The sequence below is a fragment of the Nematostella vectensis genome, chromosome 13 (assembly GCF_932526225.1).
Source record: "Nematostella vectensis chromosome 13, jaNemVect1.1, whole genome shotgun sequence".
Lineage (NCBI taxonomy): Eukaryota > Metazoa > Cnidaria > Anthozoa > Actiniaria > Edwardsiidae > Nematostella > Nematostella vectensis.
The window spans coordinates 3620752-3643894 of NC_064046.1; the positions used below are offsets into that span (position 1 = coordinate 3620752).

Sequence of the window (23143 nt, forward strand, 5' to 3'; positions counted from 1 at the left end):
GCTCGGCGGTTGATTATATGTTTTGCGCGCGCAAAGGGAGCTTTCAATCCTCCTTGCATTATAGGTATAATATAGGCAAAGATATATGAATAATAATGACTTTCTTGTAAAAAAAGGTTTATTTTTAAAATAAAACATTACACACTCGTGTGAGCAAGTTATTAGTACTTTATCAATACAACTCCTTGGACACTTATAAAGGTTTGAGAAGACTTCATAAAACTGAAGCAAATGCTTACTAGGCTACCCTATTCTATCATTAAAACCCGTGGTTACATATATATATTCCATGTATAAGAAGCAAAACAAAAAGGTGAATTACTGTCAATATATATCCAGACAGCATAACTGACATTATCAATACATTGCGAATTCTTGACAACACTTGTCAACTTGCTACTGCTAAACCACTTTTTGGCTTCCATCCAGTGGATGGTAAGAGTTGTGACGTCACAGGAATGAGCTCGTCCCAGCCCCCAGGCTACCTCACGGTTCACATCAGAGCACAGGAAACCCGGTAAGAAAGCCTGGTACTAGGTTGGCTTCCATCATTTATTAGTTGGAAATTGTCGGCGAGAGTTCGCAAAACGTTGAAAACGTTTTACTGGGATTGTGTCAAGCGCAGGGGATGTTCTGTCTACGCCTCGTTCATTTGACTTATAAAGAACTTTGGGAAAATTAAGGAATACAAGTACGAACGTAATAAAACGTATTAGTTTCTATATGGGTTTAGTTTTTTTGATTTTCTTTATAAAAGAAGAATATATAATATTAGTATCGAGCTCTATCTAGATGCAAAGTCTCACTGTGGCTATACGCTATTATAAACATGCATTATATTATCTTCCATCGTAACCATCACCATAATAACTTTTTTTGCGACAATAAAGTAAAGTAAATTTTTAATTATGACTGTAAGGTAAAATTAAGACGCCGTTCCTTTCATGTGCCGTTCCAAATGCAAATGTGTGGAAATGAAGATGAAACACTCGACTTTGTTCATTTTCATTTGAAACGGTACACGAAAAGAAGACGCCTTTAGTATGCCTTATATCCATAATTGTTTTCTTGACATTTTACTGTATTAAAAATCATTTGGTAACTTTTTAGTAACAAGACTCTTTATCTATCTCAGCTGACTCTGCATGTCACAAGCGAGTTTATCGTTGTTGTTTGGATCCGAAATGCATTGCTCGCCTGCTTGCTGCTCCAACATCATTTGCTTCGCAAGCGCATGCGTGACCACAATACACACCAGTCCCCCATTCGGCTGACCGAGTGTGAAGGTGACGTCATAGCTTGGTGGTGCGCATTTACCATTCTTACTGCTGCGGAGCCTCCTTTGGAAGTCTTCAAAGTCGAACACTTTGGTGCTGTTCTCGCGAAGTAGCTTCCCTGGCTGCTTGGATGAGCCAATATAATACACCTGTGACAACGGCAGTATTCCTTTCATTGAATTTATTTTTTATTAATTTATTAATTAATTAATTGTTAGTAATTTATTTTATGTTTTATTTCCTTGCTAAAATTACAGACCATGGCACGATGCCCCCGGGTGGAGTGGGGGGGGGGGGGGGGGGTACTTCCCATGTCGACCTGATAGGAATGCTCGTCATATTTTTAGGGGGCATCTGAGAGAAAATAGGCTTTTCTACTAGAAATGGTATTTTTAAGGGTTCGCAGAAAAAGACATTATGAGCCAACGTTTATCCCTTCATAACAATAATAAACCATCATCATTACCAGCTCCTCGTCTACTCACCTTTGAAATGCTAAGTCTTTTGACCCACAAGTTTCCCTCTGGCATCATCTCAAGAACAAGTCCGCGGTTGAAGTTCATCAGAACCATCTCGGTCTCCTTTGAGCACGTCTTTTGTGGGAACTCAATCAACTTGGCGCTTGGTGGCCCGTAAATCTGGCTGTACAGGCTTAGGTTCCAGTCTGGATCCGGTTTGACCGGTTTTCCGTAACACATCCGCCAGTTAAAGTCGCTCTTTCCAAGACCAAAGTTTGTGACCTCTTTTTCATCGTAGAAGAGACGGACAAGCAGACTGCAGTCTTTTGAGGGGAAAAATAACTAATTACCTTTTGATTATTTATAAACATTACAACAATACAGAAGTCACTCAGTAGATAGCAGAAAGCACACAGTAAGAAGTCATTGGCATCTTGAGGTTCATCATCTTCATTATTATTGCGTGCCACCATCATTATCACCATCGCCATCAACGTCATCACCATCACCACTGCAATTATCGCTTTCACAATCATCACCATCAAAACCATTATCATCATCATCATCATCATCATCATCATCGTCGTCGGCGTCATCATCATCATCATCGCCACCATCACCTTATCACTACTATTATCAACAACATCACCATATCAATATCACCACCACCATCACCATCACCACCACCACCACCATCGTCGTCGTCGTCGTCGTCGTCATTATCACCGCCATCATCGTCATCACTCTTCGTCAAGCTGTCTTGTCCTTGTGAAGTACCTGATAGATCCACTTGGCTCTTGGTTTCTGCCATAAGTCTGGCTAGCTCCGCAATCTCAACCTGGCTTCCTGAATGAGAACTGGATGTAGGGATCTGAGAACACCAAGATCTTATATTTAGAGGCTGTTGCTCCTGCTGTAGCGAAAGAAGGCATATTTTGTACCAACCTCCATCACTTCCATCGGTGTAGTCTGGCCATACGTGGGGAAACAGGTGTTTATGAAGCTTTTTTCTGCGTGTAAGAAGCGTTTCGGTCATGCAAAGGTACGTAATCACAGTTCTTTAGAGGGGTAATGAGAGAAGGATGGAGAGAGTGGCTTTGCTAAAAATGCCACCCCTTCAAACGTCTTCGAGGTCTGGCTAAGGTAAGGAAATTTCACACAACTTGATTAACGCGATGCGGATAATGACAGGCCTGTGAGCTTAGCTTCATTTCTGTGTTATAGATATATCGAAATAAAAGAATAAGTGGTCGGATTTATTATTTATATATCTAATGTAGATACACACCTGGTTTGGTGTGGACTTGTGAGAGTGGCATCAGATCAAGTCCCTGTGAGATAATTTGATGACATTAGACAAACAGTGTCTGGTCACCTCCCCCCTCCCTTCACGTCCTCCTCCCCCTCCCCCCTCCATTTCCACCTCCCTTCTTCCTCCTCCCCCCCTCCATCCCGCTCCATCCAGGAAACCCTGCCCCCCCTGATCTCTTGTTAAAAGAACGTACTTTGTTGTTTGTGTTTGTCTCTGACTGCAGCATTCGCAGTAGTCCGGCCTGAAAACCTGAACACAAAATGTTAAAGATATTAGTACACACGATTAAATCTTCTAAGGGATCACATTTCAAGGCGGACAAGTGCTCCTTCGAAAATAGAGGACAAAGAAAGGGGATTCTATTCAGGGCGGGAAATAACAAACTAGGCCTGACTGCTTACCGCTACAAACGCTGTTCTTCACGTCCATAGCTGCCATTTCAAACGGCGACATAACACCTACGTCACCTCCGCTAGTGCCCAATCCCTCTCCGTGTAAAGGCATGTTTGTGAGTTCAGTGAGCGTTTGTTCTTGTCCGTAGTCGCCTGCGTTTCCTTGTATCAGCGGGTACCCCAGGCTACTTAGAGTGCCATACAGATCGTAAAATAACCGTTCATTCGCTTCTTCCTTTAGAGAAAATCAATTTATAAAGAAAACATGTTAGATTGACGAGTGAGTATTACCGGGATTGTCGGGGGTAGGGTACGGATGACTTAGGAGAGTGGGGACATCGCAATTTATTTATCACCATCTTTGACATGGCCTCCTCGAAATAACCATTCGGCATGACCGGGGGTAGGGTGGGGGTTACTAAGGGGAGAGGGGACTCCGCTATTACCTCGCTTACCTACATCTGCTATGATCTCCTAGAAATGTCAATTTGCCAATATAGAGGGTAGAGTGGAGGTGACTTAGGGGAGAGGGGAGGGGTTCGATAGCGATGTGATACCTTCCTCTGCTATGGTCTCCTAGAAGTGTCCATTTGGCATTACCGGGGGTAGAGTGGGGGTGACTTAGGGGAGGGGGGTCGATAGCGATGTAATACCTACCTCTGCTATGGTCTCCTCGAAATGTCCATTTGGCATTACCGGGGGTAGAGTGGGGGTGACTTAGGGGAGGGGGGTCGATAGCGATGTAATACCTACCTCTGCTATGGTCTCCTCGAAAAGTCCATTTGGCATTACCGGGGGTAGGGTGGGGGTGATGTGGTCTAGGTCGTCACCCATAGACATGTAGTTGCTATTACTGTCCAGGGATTCTGAGGAACTTGACGATCCTGTGCTCAAAGGCGATGCGAACGTGAACATGTCAGAGTATCTTGGTGGTGGGCTGATGAAATGCTGGGGGTAATTTGATTGCTGCAAAGAAGACATTTTGAATTGGTATCAGTTAATAGAAAATGCGGCTGAATGACCCTGTTATCCAATGTATCCCATATACAAGGCACACCCACAGGGGGTGCGCCCTTTGACGGCCAAAAAGTGGGTAATCTCTTATTTAAGGAATCTTCCAATATTATGCTTTCTTTAAAAATACCTATGACTGCACCCCCAACCCCCACCCCAAGCCAATTCTGGGTACGCGCCTGGTATACCAAAATAAAGGTCACTTAAAGCCGCATATTGTCACCAGTTTACTTCCGGAGGTCCGACGGAAACCTCGACCGTTAAAAGACAAAAGAATCTGTTTAAATCCGACATATTTAACAGGCCATCCGCTCTTGATTATCAATCACATCCTCAAAGAAACTTCCAATAGACACACTGCTTTCAATATTTTGAAATATTTTTCGCGTTTTCCGTTAGAAATCATCGGATATTGTTAAGTAACAATATCCGGTGATATTGGAAGTAAACTGGTGATAATGCGGCATTTCTTTCCCGAATCCCACTTATGTTCTTCTTGGTGAATCCCCATTTTATCCTGATCGCAAAATACCCTACTTTATCCGGCATTTCGAGAAACGTTTTGTGAATAGAATATGGAGCATCCAGCAATCAAAAGCCTTAAAATTTCTGGCTTACACATCCAAAATCTGGGGCCAATCGACTTTATTATCATAATCGCGCAATGCAAAGTTATCGTTAATTAGCCGCACCACTCCGCCCTATTATAATAGCCAAATGATATTGATATGACATAACAACTTACCACATAAGGAGTGAACGCTTTTTGGAACCCTGTATACTCCGCGGGCGGGGAGGGAGATTGAGTCTGTGGTGAGCCTCGTCTGGGTGAATTCGCTGAAGAAAAATGAGAGATGAGATAAGACAAAGTTCTGAGGGGGAGGAAATAATAAACATGGTATGGGTGTGCTCTTGAAAGCATCCAAATAACCTTAGATTATTTAGAAAGAGGCTTAAGTGATGCCCCCCCGAACTCTTTAAACTCGGAGCATAGCCCCCTTCCCCTTTAAAATGCTAAGAGGGTCCCTAGGAGCGTGGCTAGAAACACGCCACGGCGTACCTCACAGCCCAATAAACAGATAAAGGGTTCTATGTTTCGTCAGTAATGCATAGTCATTCAATTCTAAAATTCCAAACGGAATCGTGGGCACGAAGGAATGCGCACGGTTCGAGAGCAGTACTCCAGTCGTCAAGAGTAAAACAAGTGGCCACTTGAAAGGGTGTGGCATACACGTGGTCAATGACTCAACATACTTCACATAGACATGAGACCATGAGACTGTTAACTGCGGGGAGGAGTAAGGCTAATGAGACTATGAGAGCGGTAAGGCTAATGAAACTATTTAGCGAACAACGACTGTCTTTTAATTCTAAAAAATTAAAGCCCGCGATGGCAACAGGTCAAGTTAGTTACCAAGCGCTTGAGTACGTACAAGTTTACGGAGCTCGAGTTAACAAGAGGCTTGAATCTCAAAATTAAAACGGAAAAATGTGCTGGATGTGCTTTGTCAAATATAAACGATAAATATTTGAATGAAAGCGTAGATCATGCAAGTGGAATCATCTATAGATCTTCTACTAGATAGACCCAGAACCGATTTCACACCGTTTTGCATAATTGAATAATTAATGATATCATAGAATATGCGACAACTTCTCATCAATTATCATCCACTAGAGATGTCGATTCGCAACTAAACCCACTTGTCTTTAAAGAGAGTCACACTCGCTAATAACAACACGTGATCCATGGACACGTGAGTATGCACCATGGGGGCCCTCAAAGGGCCAAGACCAAGAGGTTACGCCTCCCTTCCAAACGTAGCCGGCGTTTTCCATATAAACGATTCTAATACGTTTCGTGTAATCATATAACGTGGGACGGGATCTAAATCTATTGCAGAGATGCGCGTTCGTAGAAAGCCTTGTTTCATAACCTCGAAAGTCTCGTTCGCATATCGTTATGCAAGCAACAACGATCAACGAAAGAGAAATTCATAATATGAATTACTTATTTTACGATATACTTCTATCACATAGGTGCGGTTGTGGTGTGTTTTTAACCTCAGAAGAAGAGGCAAATACATAGATCGGTTATTTAAAAAAAAAAGCAAAAATCCCTCATTACAAATTTGACACTTGAAACCTTAAGGGAAGTTTAAAGCATAGCCACGCCTAAGGGTAAGACAAAACGATGTCTTTTTTGTTTCCAGCGATACTAGAAGCCAAAATATCGATAGCAATAATAATTTTGACTTCCGCGTTTTCGCTTAAACGAGGTAGCCTTAAACGTTCCTGTTTGTGTGACAACACGTGCTCATTATTCGTTTGTAATACAATTCTGGTAGGGTAATTGAATGAATAGGTAGCATGAAGCTATATAAGGAATGCTTGAAGCTTGAGTATATATTAGTCCGGCTTCCCTGCTTTGCACCTCTTACTACGTATCCGGAGGGGCGAGCCAGGGGGTCGTGGTGCTGGGGTGGGGGGAGGAGACGGTTGGAGAGAAGGATTGATACAAAAAGCAAAAAGACCCAGCGTATAGAAGCCGTGATTTAGAGGCTTTCTTTCACCCTGGCATCTTATTCATCCTTCAATATTTTATGCATAATTTTTCAGGCTTCAATTTATAATCTGGGATATCTGGGAAATTGTTTCTCGCTTATGGTGATGTTGATCGTGAAATTGCCTTTAAGAATATGTAGCTAACTGCTGGCTCATTAAGATTTATAATTCTAATGTCGAATACGAAAATATCGAGCGCCAACTTGTCGGCGAGGGAGTCTAATAAGGAAACAATGAGAGATTGGCAACAAACTGTCAAGGAGAAAAAGAAAAAGAACTAAGCTTCATATATCTTTTTCTCTTTTTCATATATCTTTTTTCTCTTTTCTTTTTAAACTCTAAAGTGTTTAAACTATCAGGATAATCGAATCTCTATAATCTAAAGGAAGTTATTATAACGCACCGAAAAGCACCAGGAACGAAAATGAAATTTACTTATAGCGGGTAGCTTTGGGGATTAAATCTATTAGACGAAAACAATGCTAGCACGTAGGTCGGTACACACAGAGGGCCCGCGCGCTGAATGTGAGATGGAAATTTGCCTTGGCTAAGGCATTAGTGTAGAATGACCGGGATTTGACCCAGAGGAAGCTGGGAGTTTGTTCTTGATGGACGAAAATGGTCATTCAGGGTGACGAAGTGCCGTCATAGAACGCCGCGTGGCGGGTTGCTCATGCAGTGCACCACTTGCATCGAGTCATGCGTCTGTGTCCATTCATCACAAAATATTCCTCTCTTTATTGCTGTTAAACTTCAAACAAACATTGTTCTTTCAGTTTCTGTAAACATTTGTACAATAGTGCATTTACCCTAGTGCCTGGTGGTTTCTTAGGATACCCAGAATTTTGTCCCAAGTATCCTTTTGTTTTGGATAATGGAGTTAGGGATGTAAGGATAAACTCAGCCAGATATTAACTAAATTGAATGGAATAATAGAATGCAATAAACGTAGCTCTTGACAATCAGCAAACCCAGAGTTCTCAAGCTTAGATATTTTTTAAAAAGCTGCTTGTGTTAGAAGTTTCGGAATTCGAGAGACTCCTTGTTCAATATGAATCAGTCACTTTCGTAACGTCAAAGGATCGCAATAAACGGGACTTAGGTCTCGTGCTTTCGAAATATTCATTTCAATATCACCGAGCAAATACTGGGCGTAGTCTGACATTTGTCAGAGGTCCTTCATTTCTGATTAAAGCTATTCTTTGATCAGTTTGTTACAAAGATTATTTCTTACAAGTGGAATGGTCAGACCCCTGTCATCACTATGCACAGCTACCTCGGCAGATAGATATAGACGCAGTGCGGTCTGCAGTTGTATAATTCCGACTAGCCTTAAACCTTACTGAGCACTATTGCTAAAAAAGCATGTTTATTCAGATTCAAAAGGGAATGGACCTCACATTTTTTTCCTGTGTACCGAGTTTACTCCTAGAAACATCTAATTACGTACTCCACTTAATTTTTACGACTAAGGATAGGGAAAATGACAAAAGTCCATTGATGAACTGATCTAAACACTTGTTTTCTGTTAAAAAAAGAGAGGGTTCTACTCTGTTAACCTTTTAATTCAATAGTTTTTGAGATTTCTCCTTTGTCTCCTTTTCAAAGAAAAAAAATGAAACATTCACATATCCATCGTCTCAAATCACGAGCTTTAAGAAACGGTTAGACCGATATCAAAACCGAAACAGGGTGCTTTAAGGACAGCGATGACAGAACAACAATATATACGCACTAATCTGCGGGCTGCAATCCAAATTCATTCTATTCGTAAGGCTTTTCGGGTTCCTCTAAATCAATGAACCCTGACTAACACAACGTCTTTAACTTTGCTTTCAACAGGTAACCACTTGTTTTGAAGTCCCTTGGCAGAGATAAGGATCAATTTTAGGCTTTTTATTGTTAAATAATTGAATACAGCCACTTTACCACTTTACCACTTTATAATTACGCATACCGGTTGTATGATGCCAGACTATTCATAAGGGAAAAACCCGGACGGGGGAAACCCCTACTAGTTCAACTATCATCATTATTGACGAGGTCATAAACAACAGTGCTCTGTGATGCGATACTTCGACGCTCGTGAGCGTTTGAAGTTATTAACATGGCGGTAACAGATCGGCCTCATATGGTCTTCTCTATTATTTTTTTAATTATAGAATCAATGGCGAAATCCCAAAGCATATTATGGCTTTGACAAAAGCATTTTAATTTTAATCAGGTCTCTATTGTTTCGTAGAAATACTTCCGGTCTCTTTCAGCGATCGTGTTCAAATATAACGCTTACAAAATAACTTTTATCGTAAAATTAGAGCTCAAACAAAATGTCAAGCCAATCTTGAAATAAAAACGAACAGCATAAGCCGGTGGATTTTAGGTATTTTAGAGTTGTTTGTGTTGACGGTGTACAAATGTTGTACTAATAAACTTTACCAGAATTCTTCTACGAAGAATTTTCAATAAACTCGAGTTTACACACATTTTTCAAACATAACAAAATATAAAGAATCATATGTATACGATATCCTGGTCAAGAGAAAAGCAAAGAAAGTAACGGGTATCTCGTAGTGGGACTATGGTTGTTTTTATGCGAGTGTGGATGAGTAAATGTTGAAAGTATACAAGGGACGAAAATATTCAGTCAATGCTTTGTACAATTACTTATCCTCTAAGCTTAGAATATCTACAGGAAACCTTGAAGAGGAAGTCAAAAGTAATGTATAAATAATTACCTTTCGGTTTCAGACGAAAGACTCGGAAAGGTTCTTTGTCGTCCAAACTGTGAGGAACTCGAATCTCTTCGATGTCAGGCATCTTGTGCAAAGCACATCTGAACCGTGTCTTCCACGTGGATGGGTCCGGTTGCTCGCCCGGTTTGTATTTTCCAGTGTGCTCTGCCCATTTTCGGAATAGAGCTGCATCTCGATCCAGGTCGAAGTCGGGTTTACCTGCATGCTTCCACGTTACGCGGAAAGTTGTTTTTTCTTTGTCAGTCCAACACAAACCGGGAATGTCCGCGCTGTTGATCATTTCTTCCAACCATGGACGAAGTCTCTGCCTCTCAGAAGACATTTCTGCACTCTGCAATACCGACAACAACAATTTCACACTCATAATTCTAGATCTACATTTGCTACCATTATTTTGCTACGCTATTTCGCATTTTACTCACAGAAAACTAATGATATTTCTATCCAAGTTTGCACATGTAAATTTTCACGTCCTTTTCGCTCTTGTGACAACAGACTCCTTGTTATTTTACTATGAAATGCAGAATGAGGTTTTGCCGATGTTGTCATTTGACCAAAATAACCTAGCTTTCCGGGTTTAGTGAGAAAGGGGTTTTCCCCTGTGCAAAATGGGCGGCTACCTAGAAAACATGCAAGGTGTGTACACAAGGCAATTGCTTCCGGTTATAATTTGCATAAAACCAAGGAAAAGGTGTTTCGTAATACAATACCTTAACCAAAGGATTCATATTTGAATTCCAATCCTTAAAAACAACTCACGCCTTAATTATCGAATTTAGGGCCCTTTCCAGATTGTTAGTTGTAAAAATTAATTAATTTTCTTTGGTGGTGGTGGTGGTGGTGTTGGGGGGGGGGGGGGGGGGATGAGAGTTAACACAAAGTATTGAAGCACAAGACGACATAAAGAATTCACAAGCAGAGTACTATTTATGCCTTCAAGGGTATTTTGAATGCTCAGTTTCGGGACAAGGTTAGGTAATATTTCTTTTTGCCCATTTTCTCCACCCCAACATCAACATACCACAATTGCTTGATCTCTTGTGAGGGACGCCCTGCTAGCGAAGGCCTTCTCTTTGTATGTCATATAGGGCTAATGGAATAGAAATGAAGCCTCTACTACCAAGGAAGGACTTAGGAAGATCATGAAAAGAATGAAAGAATCCCTTTATTGTCCGATCCAAATTTGTTTATTCTTCTTGAGAATTTTTGCTTTATTAGTAAACTAACTCGCTGAGTAAACCTAATGTTCCATTTGTATTGCGGCACTCGAATAGTTTATTTGCGAAATAAAAAAAGGAAAAAAAAGGAAAAAGGTTGAAATGGCATATTCTAGCTTTCCTATTCCAATAATGAAAAAAAGGCATCCTCTTCTCCCGACCCCCATCCCCCCAACTCCCTCAACACCAAATGGCATATCTCAGGCCCCGGAAACTAAGGGCTAAAACAGACACCGTTTCATTCCTGTTGCAGCTGAGCTGACGTCAAGGTAAGATCGGAAGAGGGTACTTGGGGTAGCAATTATCAGAGTACCCTCTAACGACACGCAATTCATCTCTCTTTCTTACCGCTATTGTTCTTTTTATTTCGTCTATGTGACATTATTAAAGCAATTATAATCAGGAATCGACAAATCAAATATATTCATTCTTTATAACATTTCAACAATTCTAGAGATGCTTTTACAGGAGGAATCATCAAACTTCAAATAAACAAAACGAACAATCTAATCCCATGTATTTGATTAATTAATAAAACGAAAAATAACGGGAATAAACCGAATAAACTTATCACTCAGCAGGCCCGTACCCAGGATTTTTCTGAAAAAGTGGACCTAATTTTTCCGTGGGTGCTGGGGGGGGGGGGGGGGGGGGGAGTGAGTTCTCAGATAAAAATCTGACCACCCCCGAAAACAAAAAACAAAAAGGAAATTTTGTATGCCTTCGCAGTATCTCCACGGGACATTTATTGTCGGATTTGGCTACATACCAGAGTGTTCTGGCATATGCTATAGTTTTGTCTACAAATAGCACGTCTATTGAGAACCGAAAGTGGACCTTCGGCCTTTGTGGGGGAGTGCGTTCGCACCTCCTGCACCCCCCCTGTACGGGCCTGCTCAGCTTTACGTCGTTAATACCTAACATCCCACATCTTTGCTTTCTCATTCAAAAATATTAGAAGACAAGCGTCGTGAAGAAATCTCGGAAAAAACTGTTTCAAAAATGGGGTACTAAATCTACTGAATCTAGCCGTAAGTACTGCAGCAAATAAATATACAAGTCGACGTACGTGGATGCCCAGGCCCGCACCCAGGGGGGGGAGGGAGGGGGTGCGTTCTCCCCACAACAGCTGAAATTCCACTACTGGTTCCCAATAGCCGAGCTAAACTATAAAGTATAAGCGAATATGATAAAAAAAAGGCATTCTAGATCACTCTGGTATGTCATAAATCAAAAATTCTATTAGTAGCCAAATCCGAGAATGAACGTCGCTCCGGTGGAGATACTGCAATGGCTTAAAAAATCCCTTTTTGGCTTTTCGGGATTGGTCATATTTTTAGATTTTTTATTACAACACCCCCCCTCCCACCCCCACCCGGGAAAAATTAGGTCCACTTCTTCGAATTTCGCGCCCCCCCCCCCCCCCCCCAAAGAAAAATCCTGGGTACGGGCCTGAATGCTTTCTCACACTAGGTATTTTTGCTAGGGTGACCAAACGCCAGAGACCGTTTAAACGATAGATATTAACGACATTGAGTAAAGAGAAGAGCTCCGCTTGTTAGATTTTAAAACCCTTCACTATAAAATTATTGAGACCTTGTTCCTAGTTTCTAGTTCCTCAATAAATATCAGATTGTGATGTGCAGTTTTAGGAGTGTGTCAAAGATCTGCTTTTCTTTTGCTTATTTTTCATAAAACACTGGAATTTTCCATGGCACTGCGTGAGCACTAAATGTTCGGCATTAAAAGCCGTTTAAATTGATGTCGAAACTTCAATAACGAGGTCAAAGTGAGACATTCTTTTTAATGTTAAGTTTATCAAAGGTAATTTTTGTTATCCTATATTCAAACGAATGCTAGCCCGCAAGACTTTAATCTGAAGTCTCGGTTTTGCGCAGTGCTGGTTGTAGTATTTTCCGATTTTTAAGGAGTATACACGCGACATTGGCGAGCGACTAGGTGACTACTAGGTGCAGGTGCGCGCACCAATGACGCAGTGATAAATTACTGGTCTTGTCGTGTCTATTGCGCAAAAACACAAATTGAACAGTTAAAAAGGGGGGAGGCAGACTCGTATGGGCTACCTTCAGGAAGATAGTACAATATTACATAGAAAAACGTACCAAATTCATTAGATTCGTTAAACATACTGATATCTAAATTGGCACGTCCAAAAAGCTTCTGCTACAGTTATTTTATAAAATATAACTGCAGATCGGCTCAGTTAAACTTACAGCCCTATTGATTAAAATGGAAACTCGTGACATAAATTGGAGGATAGAAAAACATTGATCAAAGATCATTTGACATGCTCACGACTAGCTGACGACACACGTATAAAACAACACTTTTAAAAGATCTTAAAAAAAGTTTGATTTTGAGCTTTAACAAGTTCTAAACATCGGATAACAGCACCTTTCTTTTTATAGGTACATAGGTACTCTTTTTCATGAAACAAATAAATGAACGAGAAAGAAAATATTCCAAAAATAATTCTAAGTGCACGTATGTAAAACCTGGTTCTCGTTGAGGATATAAAGAGGAAGATATTTTGGGTGTGGAGTAAAAAGTGAAGCAGATCAATTTAAAAATTAGTGTTGGTGTTCTTACGAGTGGTTGTTTTATTAGCACTATATCTTAGCATTCACTTTATCAACTTTGTTTCGTAAAATACAGAAACCAAGGACGTAACCAGAGCTATAGGACTTTACTTTTCGAAACCAGGTATGGATAAGAAACTGTGAATCATGCTCGAAAGCAAAATAGGGCCCTCGCTGCAGAAAAAGGCAAATGTAAACTCTAGCTCACAAAAGTTTATTTAAATAATATGAATCACTTGGCAAGAAAACAGATAAAGCAGCTTACCTGATGTTTACAGATCTTAAGAGGTCCACCTTCTCTTGTTGGCTTGAGATGTGGGTGTACGACTGAATTTTGAGTGTCTACGTACTAAGTTTCTACCCGCAAAGGTTTTTTCCCTACGGAATTTGAATCTAATTTAGGAGCACGAATCTTATTGGCTTTCACAATGAGGCAACTGAATACCACTCAATAACAACAGAATCAAAGGTAGCTTCGTGAACAACGCAAAAAGCTTAGCAAAGAGCTAGATTTCCGAAATATGTCGTTGTCCGAATTAGAAGGGATTAACTAATCCGTAAACAATGAATTCAAAATTGAAAATGAAATACGAGTTTAATCTTCTAAACAAACGAGTTAATTGGTGCTATTTTCTTAGTTAGACTTATTTTATAGGGATAAATTGAAAAATAAAAAGGAAATTGGTGATATATTTTGTTTGAGTCACAGCTTTTTCTGAGGTTTAGTTTGAAAGTTTTTTAGACATATTTCCCAAGCGGTTTCTAACATGGAGGAAACAGAGAGAGAGAGCACATTTGAAAACAGGAAGGAGCAATATTTGAGGGGGTCCCATTAACTAAATTCCATCACAGTAAAACGCGCAATCGAGTCACGAATACAATTCCCACGCTCTAAGGATTATCTAACACCAGATTTCGGATATTTTCTCAGCAATGGCGGGCCCCCTAGACCACCCCCCTGGCTACGCTCTTGAATTAATACAAGGTTAGCTACTTGAAATGATGACCCTTGTCCAAATAAGGTAAACATTACCAAAGATGCATAGCGGCCAGCGAAGCAAAGATGCGGTCCAAATAAGGTAAACATTACCAAAGATGCATAGCAGCCAGCGAAGCGAAGATGCGAAATAATTGTATTGAAAACGATTCTTAATTTTTTCAAGAGATTCCCTTTGAAACCGAAATAAATGTGGACTACCAGTTTCGACAATGACTTTTATTATCCTTTTTATACTAAACCAGAGTTCAAACAAAGAAGTGTGTGTTACATTTGTGAAGTAGACTAAACTACATCATTCATGTTATACTACCCCAATCCGAAGTTATAAATATGTCAAAATCGTTATCTATCATATAAATATCAATAATATAATTACCAAAAAACTATCGTATGTCATTTGCCCCAATATCAAGAAGCCAAAATTTGCTTTCATTTTTTCTCAGCCGCTTTGACCTTATTTGTTCTTTTAAAATTCCATTTTATTGATGAAGAGGAACTTAAAAGATGAGTTATTTAATTAAAGGTGAAAACATGAATATAGAAATTATTCATAAATATTATAAAAACGGTTGTTATTCAAATTTCCTGAATACAAACTTGATTTGCTCTCTTTGAAAATAGTACTAAATCATTCTATATAACAACACCAATCCTACGAGCTGCACTTATTGTTAAGAGATCTTCAACTAGAATAATAAACACTGGTATGCGAATCTATTTTTTTTCTAGTTTCTTCTTCTTCTCCATTATGAGACTGCTCTGAAGAAGACGGAAATTCTGGTGTTAGGTTGAATCGATGTTATCAAGGCATTTTACCAAAGCATTCAAACAGTCAAGAATGTGGATCGGCACCTTGAAGCCGCATTGTCACAGTTTTTACTACCAGAGGGCAGACAGAAACCTCAACCGTCAAAAGAATCTATGAAAATCCACGCAATTTAACAGGCAATCCGTTCTAAATTATCAGTCACATCCTCGAAGAAACTTCCAAAAGACACACTGCTTTTAAAATTGTGAAATATTTTCCGCAGTTTCCGTTAAAAAAACATCAGAGATTGTTACGTAATCGACCGGAAGTAAACTGGTGACAATGCGGCTTTAAAGCCGCATTATCACCAGTTCACTACCGGAGGGCAGACAGAAACCTCAACGGCAAGAGACAAGAGTCGATTAAAAACCACACAATTTAACAGGCCATCCGCTCTAAGTTATCAGTCACATCCTCGAAGAAACTTCCAATAGACACACTGCTTTTACAATTTTGAAATATTTTTCGCGTTTTCCGTTAAAATCATCGGGGATTGTTACGTAATCAACCGGAAGTAAACTATTGATCCGCCCATCTTGCTCTGCTTATTTTGCTCCGCTAATTATCTCGGAAAGGCTTACACTCGAGACCCCGATGAAACTATAAAGTTTTCAGAGAGGCGTACAACTTACAACTTTAGTCACATGTTAATTTATTTTCACTTTTTAATTTTAAGTTTCTAAATTCCAGCTTTGCTTAGTTATTTCTTTCCAGATTGTTGTTTTTTTGTGTGATACGGACTATGATATTTTATAAATGATTGTTTACTATTGAGAACTTTCGTGAGTGGGGTCCTTTGTTACCAACACGTGCTAAAGGATGCAACCCTAATAAACAAGAAAACATTTTTTCATTCAGTTTCTACTTTCACTTTCTCCGCGTTGGGAATCTTGCAAACAGAAGGAAAGTTGAAGTAATTGAAAAGTCCAGGGACTGTAAAATAGGCTGTTTTCTATGGTCTCAAACTTATGTCAGGTACCACTTAAATTTTAGACCCTCTTCTGAAGTCTTTAGTAATGAGTATAAATCTTAACCGATGTGGCATATTATAAAATTACCAACAGCTAATGACATTGACATTATCGTCCTTTCAACTGAATTCATACGAAATTATACAGTAGCGGAGCTTGGAGGAGGATTTAGGGGGTTTAACCCCCCCCCCTTGGGCTGCCAGAAAGCCATATGTAACAACAAAATACCCCCCCCCCTTTGTCATTGAGTCAAACCCCACTATAGCGAAAAGCTAAATCGCTCTGGTATATATAAAATATAACCAATTATATATCATATCTTTGCATTTCTATTACAAACGAGATTTAGGTAGATTCTGCATCCTACTAAAGAACGAATACACATTTGTTCAACACATTACTGCTTCATATCATGTTAGCAGATCTTGAAGGAATGAAAATTTACTAAACTCGATCGAAAATCCGACTTGAATGACACTGTTTTTTTTTTTAATTATAGAAATATCTTATCACATTTCTTTATCAGTAGAATTGTGCCGTTTCTATGGTAGGATATATTAAATTTCGCAATTTCGTGATTCAAGTGGATCTAGTTCCCTACTATGAGATGTGCATCGCATTCAACGCACAAGTTGGAGTAAGAATCTTTAACTATCCCAAAAGGAAAACAAAAACGCATCAACTGTGCATTCGAAAAGACTAGCTCTTTATAAAGATCCAAACGTAATCACCAAATAAGTGAGAGCCAGCTAGTCACACGAATGCAAGCACGCGTGCATTTGACGTTCAACTTAGCGAAATATTCGAGACTAAACGCCCTCGTCAAAACCATACGTAAATTTAAAGTTCAGATTCATAAACTACAGAATCTCTCTTTCTAAGGCGGTGAGGTGAAGAGGAAATTTTTAAACAGATTACCCTAACCGCTGCCTCCCCTCTCATCAGCTGTTATCTGCACTTGGGCTCGCTTCCTGGCGTAGCCTCCGAGCCTTGTGGTCGTATAAATTCAGCACATCTGGGATATCATCGTCATCACGTGACGTGTTTTCACGTGAACTCAGCAAGTTCATCAGGTATGTGTGCTCTTCGCCAGTGAAGTTTAAGTCAGGGTATAACGCCTGTAGTCTTTCTTTTGACTGGGAACAAGAAAACGAATACTTTGATACAAGATGGGGCTGATGGTAGTGAGGTGGGGTTGATGGTAGTGAGGTGGGGCTGATGGCAGTGAGGTGGGGTTGATGGTTGTGAGGTGGGGTTAATGGTAGTGAGGTGGGGTTGATGGTGAGGTGGGAGTGATGGTAGTGAGGTGGGGTTGATGGTGGTGAGGTTGGGTTGATGATAGTGAGGTGTGGTTGATGATGAGGTGGGGTTGATGATAGCGAAGTGGGGTTCATGGTTGTGAGGTGGGGTTAATGGTAGTGTGGTGGGGTTGATGTTAGTGAGGTGGGGTTGATGATAGTGAGGTGTGGTTGATGGTGAGGTGGGGTTGATAATAGCGAGGTGGGGTTGATGGTAGTGAGGTGTGGTTGATGGTAGTGAGGTGGGGTTGATGGTGGTAGGGTGGGGTTGATGGTGTTGAGGTGTGGTTGATGGTGAGGTGGGGTTGATGATAGCGAGGTGGGGTTGATGGTAGTGAGGTGGGGTTGATGATAGTGAGGTGTGGTTGATGGTGAGGTGGGGTTGATGATAGCGAGGTGGGGTTGATGGTAGTGAGGTGGGGTTGATGGTAGTGAGGTGGGGTTGATGGTAGTGAGGTGTGGTTGATGGTAGTGAGGTGGGGTTGATGGTGGTAGGGTGGGGTTGATGGTGTTGAGGTGTGGTTGATGGTGAGGTGGGGTTGATGATAGCGAGGTGGGGTTGATGGTAGTGAGGTGGGGTTGATGGTAGTGAGGTTGGGTTGATGGTGAGGTGGGGTTGATGATAGCGAGGTGGGGTTGATGGTAGTGAGGTGGGGTTGATGGTAGTGAGGTGGGGTTGATGGTGGTAGAGTGGGGTTGATGGTGTTGAGGATGGGTTGATGGTGGTAGGGTGGGGTTGATGGTGTTGAGGATGTGTTGATGGTGGTAGGGTGTGGTTGATGGTGTTGAGCTGAGGGTGGGGTTGATGATGGTTCGGTGGGGTTGATGGTATTTAGGTGGGGTTGATGGTGGTGAGGTGGGAATGATGGTAGAGAGGTGGTGTGGATGGTGGTTAGGGATGGGGGTGTTTCATACCTTTGTTAGGTGTTTATTATAAAAGTCTTGTAATTGCCGCTTGAAGCCATAGTTGGGGTTGGCTATAGATCTGTTTGCTCTGATAGCTTGTAGGGTCTGTCTCCATGATAGTTCTGTTATGGTCATTATGTATGCTGCACAAATTGTTGTTGATCTTGAGATACCCGCAATACTGCACAGGGAACAACCAATAAACAAACAAATAAACATACATAAATAAAATCATATTCCAGCTTTGAAAAAATGTGTATTATTCTTTTTTCATTCCTGTAAACAGTCACATAGCTTTTATAGACAATTATTTAGTCATTTATAAGTGGTTGTTGATCATGGACTGTGAGTTAGGATACATGGATTCTCAAATGAAATATGTGTACTATATATTTACAAAATTACAAAAAAAAATTATATGTGGGTGTAAAAAATTATTATTATCCAAAACATAAAAAAACACTAAAACATTTAATCCCTTAAAAGCTGTCATGATGGAAAAAATAGCATAGCCGTAGCAGGCCTCGAATTAATGGGAGAGCATGATACAGAAACATTAAGAAAACAATGGGGGGCAAGCCACGCCCCTACTGGTCATTTCCTTATATATTTTTTTTAATAAGGGGGGGGCGGGGTGCACATGCCCCCATTGCCCCACCCCCTGCTACGGCCCTGAATATACATAAATAAAAACATTAACGTTTTTCTAACATACCAGTGAACAAGACAATTCATCTCTTTCACCCTTCAAGCAAATAAAACATTGCGTTAGAGCTCACTTGTTGTGAAAAATAACAGAGCATACATACCTGCATGAATGGATAAACTCTATGCACTCTTGGAAAAAGGGCATTCTGGAACATAAAGCATAACAGGATGAAAGTTAATCCTTTGAAGGCTGTTTAAGCAAGCATGATTTAGTTGTATGTGATACTTCTACAACTCGAGTCATAGAGTGCAAATCAGCCTATGGTTCGACTACAATAATTGAGTAGAAAAGTTGAGGTATGTACAGTAATGCTGTAGACAGTTCATGTACTATACGACTAAACCGTGCTGTCTAAATCGTGAGAGTTTCAAACCCTCCCCCCCACACATTCCAGTGGCACACCAACAACTCAAAAACTCGAACTTTGGACAACTTGGACTCTTTGAACTTTTTTTTAGTTATTTCCATTCATTAGAGAACTTTAACTTTCCATGTCTCCATGAAAGATCATGTCAATGGAATTTAACTAAAGTTACTAACTAGTTAAAATAATTGCTGTGAACTTACAAATCTTGGTCGGGACTATCTGCAGCATGTATACACTTATACATAATATCCTATCAAAAGAAAAAAAAAAGTTACACAATAATTGATAAATAATGATGCCTTTGCCAGGTTTTTTCGGTGTAGAATACTTTGTAGGTATCAGAGTCAGAGAAATAATATGTAGTCTTTGTGTTTGTGACAATGGTACTTGACTTGTCAACAATTTTTAAAAACATTTCTTGGGCAAAGCATTGCTCGATCCTCTAAAACAACCACTTGCATGGGGTATTCAACTAAGTGAATTTCAATCCATCTCTCAACAAAAACAGCTCAATTCTATTTCTAAAATATTAAATAACCCAGGGAAAGTTGTATTTTGACAAATCATTAGAGTTTTCAAAATTCAAAACAAAAACAAATCAACATTGTGTCATACAATTTCATGTTTAAAAGGCTTAAAAGGTGGTGACAGTTATAAACATTTTTTAAAAAGGTTTACCTCTCTCAGTGGATTTGCATTATCATGAATAGATAAAATATGTGTGATATTATGCTCCTGTAACTGCTCAGCATCTTTGGAATCTAGAAAAAAATATTGCAATTCTCAGCTGCAATGGATTACAATTTAGTCCCTCTGATCTGTCCTTTAAACATTGCTAAAAGGATACATAAAAAGTGTCTTTAGTTGTGTTTACCTCTGATGTTTCCAAGATAAAGTCCAGGAATAATCTGAAGTAAATAAAAAAACAAATAAACAAAAAAGCAACCTGGATCTGCACAGTTCAGTACATTGTAAACATGGAAATTTTCCGACAGTTACTTTCTTGCCTTTCTATATTATTTTCACACAATTGAAAGCTTGATTAAATTTGAAACAGCTTTTAAAGCAGCAATATCACAAGTTTACTGCAGTTTTCAACAGGCCACCCATTCTGAATTGGGAGTCACATTGGCAGAAAAAAAAACTTCCATTATGACATTTTTCTGTGTTTTCTGTAGAAAATGAGGTGCATCATAGACTGATTGCATATAAAAACTCGAATGAAAGGGACAATGTCTGGGAGTTGTAACTGGTTCAAAATAGAAAAAACACTTGGAGGTAACAAGAATTGTCCTCCGTTTATACCAATATATCCAAATTGCCATTGTTGGTTGGCTGTACATGCAAGTGAGGCAAGACTGTGTGTGCTAATGCAGTTACGAAGAATAATTTTTGTATCCATCATCTGTTGGTTTTGTTTGAATTGCAAGCTAGAAGTCAAAGTATAGGTTGAGGTGGATTTAGAAATAGGAGCAGAGAACAACAAAAGTAAAAGTACAGAAGAAAATAGCTAAATTTGTCTAAGACATTGTGTGTAGATAGATCAGCCAAAACATCAGCACAAATAAGTGTTCGAATCTAGAGGGAGGGTTTAGGGGGTTTAACCCCTTGGGCTGCCAAAAAAAGCCATAAAGAGCAATTCCTTTGAGTTGCATATCCCTACCCATCTCTTTGCTTTTCTTTTGAAGTTCGAGTACCAGCATAAAGTGAAAAAGCACTTCCTTTTTGGGGAACACCCTGATTGGAGCACATTTTATTGATAACATAACACTACCCTTTAGGTATTTGTGTCTGTGTGAGTCAGAAAGATTAATGTAACAAAAAATATTACCCCCCTTGTTACTGAGCCACCCATCTAGCAAAAAGCTAGATCTTCCCATGAGGTCCCATCTGATTGGCTTTTTTGTGCGTCTAAAAATAGCCTGGTCCACAAAAACCCTGTAACACCTATAAAACTTACAGGGGTAGCGGAAGGGGGCTGGGAGGGGAGGGGAGGGGCAGGGGGGAACCTCCCACTTTTCTGATCAGATGTTTCTTTAGATATATATGAATGTTTTTTTTAAACCAACAGTTTTCAAGCGGTATATATGCAACCGACAACAAATTTGTTGAACAGTTTAAAATCCCCACGTTTTTATAAATAGGGTTTGGAACCACCACCCACCCCTCCCCCTGAAACCACTACCCATCCCTCCCCCACAACTTTAGCCCCCCCCCCCAACTTTTTGAGCCCCTGCATATAAGAATATATTGTGCACAAAAACTATTCTACATAAAAGTCATATTTCTCCTCAAACAGTTCTGGTATCTAAATTTAAAAAAATATCGTGGAACTTTATCAAATTTATTAAATGCAATTTATTTCTTCCCGCTTGAAAATAAGCTTATTTAAGTTAGTAGAACACCCACCCTATCATGAAATAATATTAGCAGAGTAAACTCACAGAAAATAAGGTTCAATCACTACTCTTGCAGTTGAATATTAATTTGTTAAAAATAACTGAACGACGAATCAACAGTGCTAAATTGCCATTTAGGCAGATCCGTTTGTACGCTTGTCTTAGCGGTTATTCTGCACTGGTATCAACACCAACAAATACTCTCAACAAACAATACCTTGTTCATTCCATTCCCCATGGCTAGAAAGAGGATACTGATCGGGTTTTCGAGAACCAATGATCAGAACCAGCTTAATATCAACATCTACACAGAAAAACAACTCAATCAACATCAAGAACGGCATAAACGGCGAGGGTCTTAGTATACTAGGACCCAGACCTACGCGGTTACGAAAAGCGTAGGAAGACCAACCACCGCAATTACTCGACACTCCGACACTGTTGTTTCCAATATATTATGCAGGATATTACCAACTATTAGCAACAGCTAAGTATATATTACACATTATATTCAGTACTTTTTGATTAGCCACGGTGGCGTGACTGGAAACCGTTTCAGGGCTGGCCAATGAAAACTCTTCAAAGATATTAGCTTGAAATCGTTGGCAAGGTTTGTCAGGAAAGGTATTCCCAGGGGCTAGGGGTTGATATTTGACAAAATTTTAACCCCAATGTAATAGCACTTTCAAGAAATTCTTACCAATAAAAGATGGCACATTAGGTGTGGTCGAAGCAATGTCTAACTCTAAGAACTAAAAACAAACATTTTCAGTTTTCAGCGAGCATATCTCTTTTCTGAAAAGATTCCTATCCAGTTGTTATTACTAGATGGATGATCCACAAGTGAGACCCTCGGAGAGCAGACGAAATTTTGACCCAACCCCCCCCCCCCCCCCCCACTCCCCACCCCCCCCCCCCCCCCCCTAAGTGATAGCAGTTAGTAGAATCAGCCCTGTTTTCTTTTATGGAGAGTCTTATCCATCCTCGAAAACACAGGGGTATTTCCGAGGTTTAGTCTTATCCGGACACGTATTAAATCTGTAATAATGAATATATAGTAAAATAAGTCGTGATAGAGACATGAAGCTTCGCTTCCA

At 40.0% G+C, this 23143-nt stretch overlaps 3 protein-coding genes across 5 annotated transcripts in view; all 3 read right to left on the reverse strand.

Moving 5' to 3' along the window:
* LOC125559014 (uncharacterized protein K02A2.6-like) overlaps positions 1 to 23143 on the reverse strand; it is a 30738-nt gene that overhangs the window by 393 nt on the left and 7202 nt on the right. The gene's annotated exons all lie outside the window — the stretch shown is intronic.
* On the reverse strand, positions 101 to 13975 carry LOC5506284. Of its 2 annotated transcripts, none has more exons than XM_048720728.1 (11): positions 13854 to 13975; positions 9754 to 10102; positions 5199 to 5290; positions 4193 to 4405; positions 3449 to 3674; positions 3241 to 3296; positions 3024 to 3066; positions 2681 to 2745; positions 2513 to 2606; positions 1763 to 2058; positions 101 to 1426 (listed from the first exon to the last, which is right to left on the reverse strand). In XM_048720728.1, exons 2-11 carry the CDS (start codon positions 10091 to 10093, stop codon positions 1127 to 1129), a joined length of 1725 nt encoding a protein of 574 aa, XP_048576685.1. In that variant the 5' UTR covers positions 10094 to 10102; positions 13854 to 13975; the 3' UTR covers positions 101 to 1126. The 2 variants fall into 2 exon arrangements, with proteins under 2 accessions (XP_048576685.1, XP_048576684.1); XM_048720727.1 differs by lacking the exon at positions 13854 to 13975 and adding an exon at positions 10194 to 10339.
* On the reverse strand, positions 14790 to 22419 carry LOC5506290 (dual specificity protein phosphatase 22). 2 transcript variants are annotated; one of them, XM_001626970.3, is made up of 8 exons: positions 22264 to 22419; positions 20522 to 20555; positions 20326 to 20408; positions 19848 to 19897; positions 19381 to 19425; positions 19287 to 19316; positions 18581 to 18752; positions 14790 to 17503 (listed from the first exon to the last, which is right to left on the reverse strand). In XM_001626970.3, the coding sequence occupies exons 1-8, from the start codon at positions 22282 to 22284 to the stop codon at positions 17309 to 17311; spliced, it is 630 nt and encodes a 209-aa protein (XP_001627020.2). In that variant the 5' UTR covers positions 22285 to 22419; the 3' UTR covers positions 14790 to 17308. The 2 variants fall into 2 exon arrangements, with proteins under 2 accessions (XP_001627020.2, XP_032230561.1); XM_032374670.2 differs by lacking the exon at positions 19287 to 19316.

Excerpts from the sequence above, each read along its gene's own strand:
- LOC5506290 (XM_001626970.3), bottom strand. The coding sequence starts at position 22,284 with ATGGGGAATGGAATGAACAAG. Across the intron at positions 20,409-20,521 it reads TTATCTTGGAAACATCAGAG|ATTCCAAAGATGCTGAGCAG; the intron begins GTAAACACAACT and ends ATTTTTTTCTAG. Across the intron at positions 19,317-19,380 it reads GAGTTTATCCATTCATGCAG|GGTGAAAGAGATGAATTGTC; the intron begins GTATGTATGCTC and ends ATTTGCTTGAAG.
- LOC5506284 (XM_048720728.1), bottom strand. The coding sequence starts at position 10,093 with ATGTCTTCTGAGAGGCAGAGACTTCGTCCATGGTTGGAAGAAATGATC. Across the intron at positions 5,291-9,753 it reads CTTTCGTCTGAAACCGAAAG|CGAATTCACCCAGACGAGGC; the intron begins GTAATTATTTAT and ends ATTTTTCTTCAG. Across the intron at positions 3,675-4,192 it reads TCGAGGAGACCATAGCAGAG|GAAGAAGCGAATGAACGGTT; the intron begins GTAGGTATTACA and ends TTTTCTCTAAAG.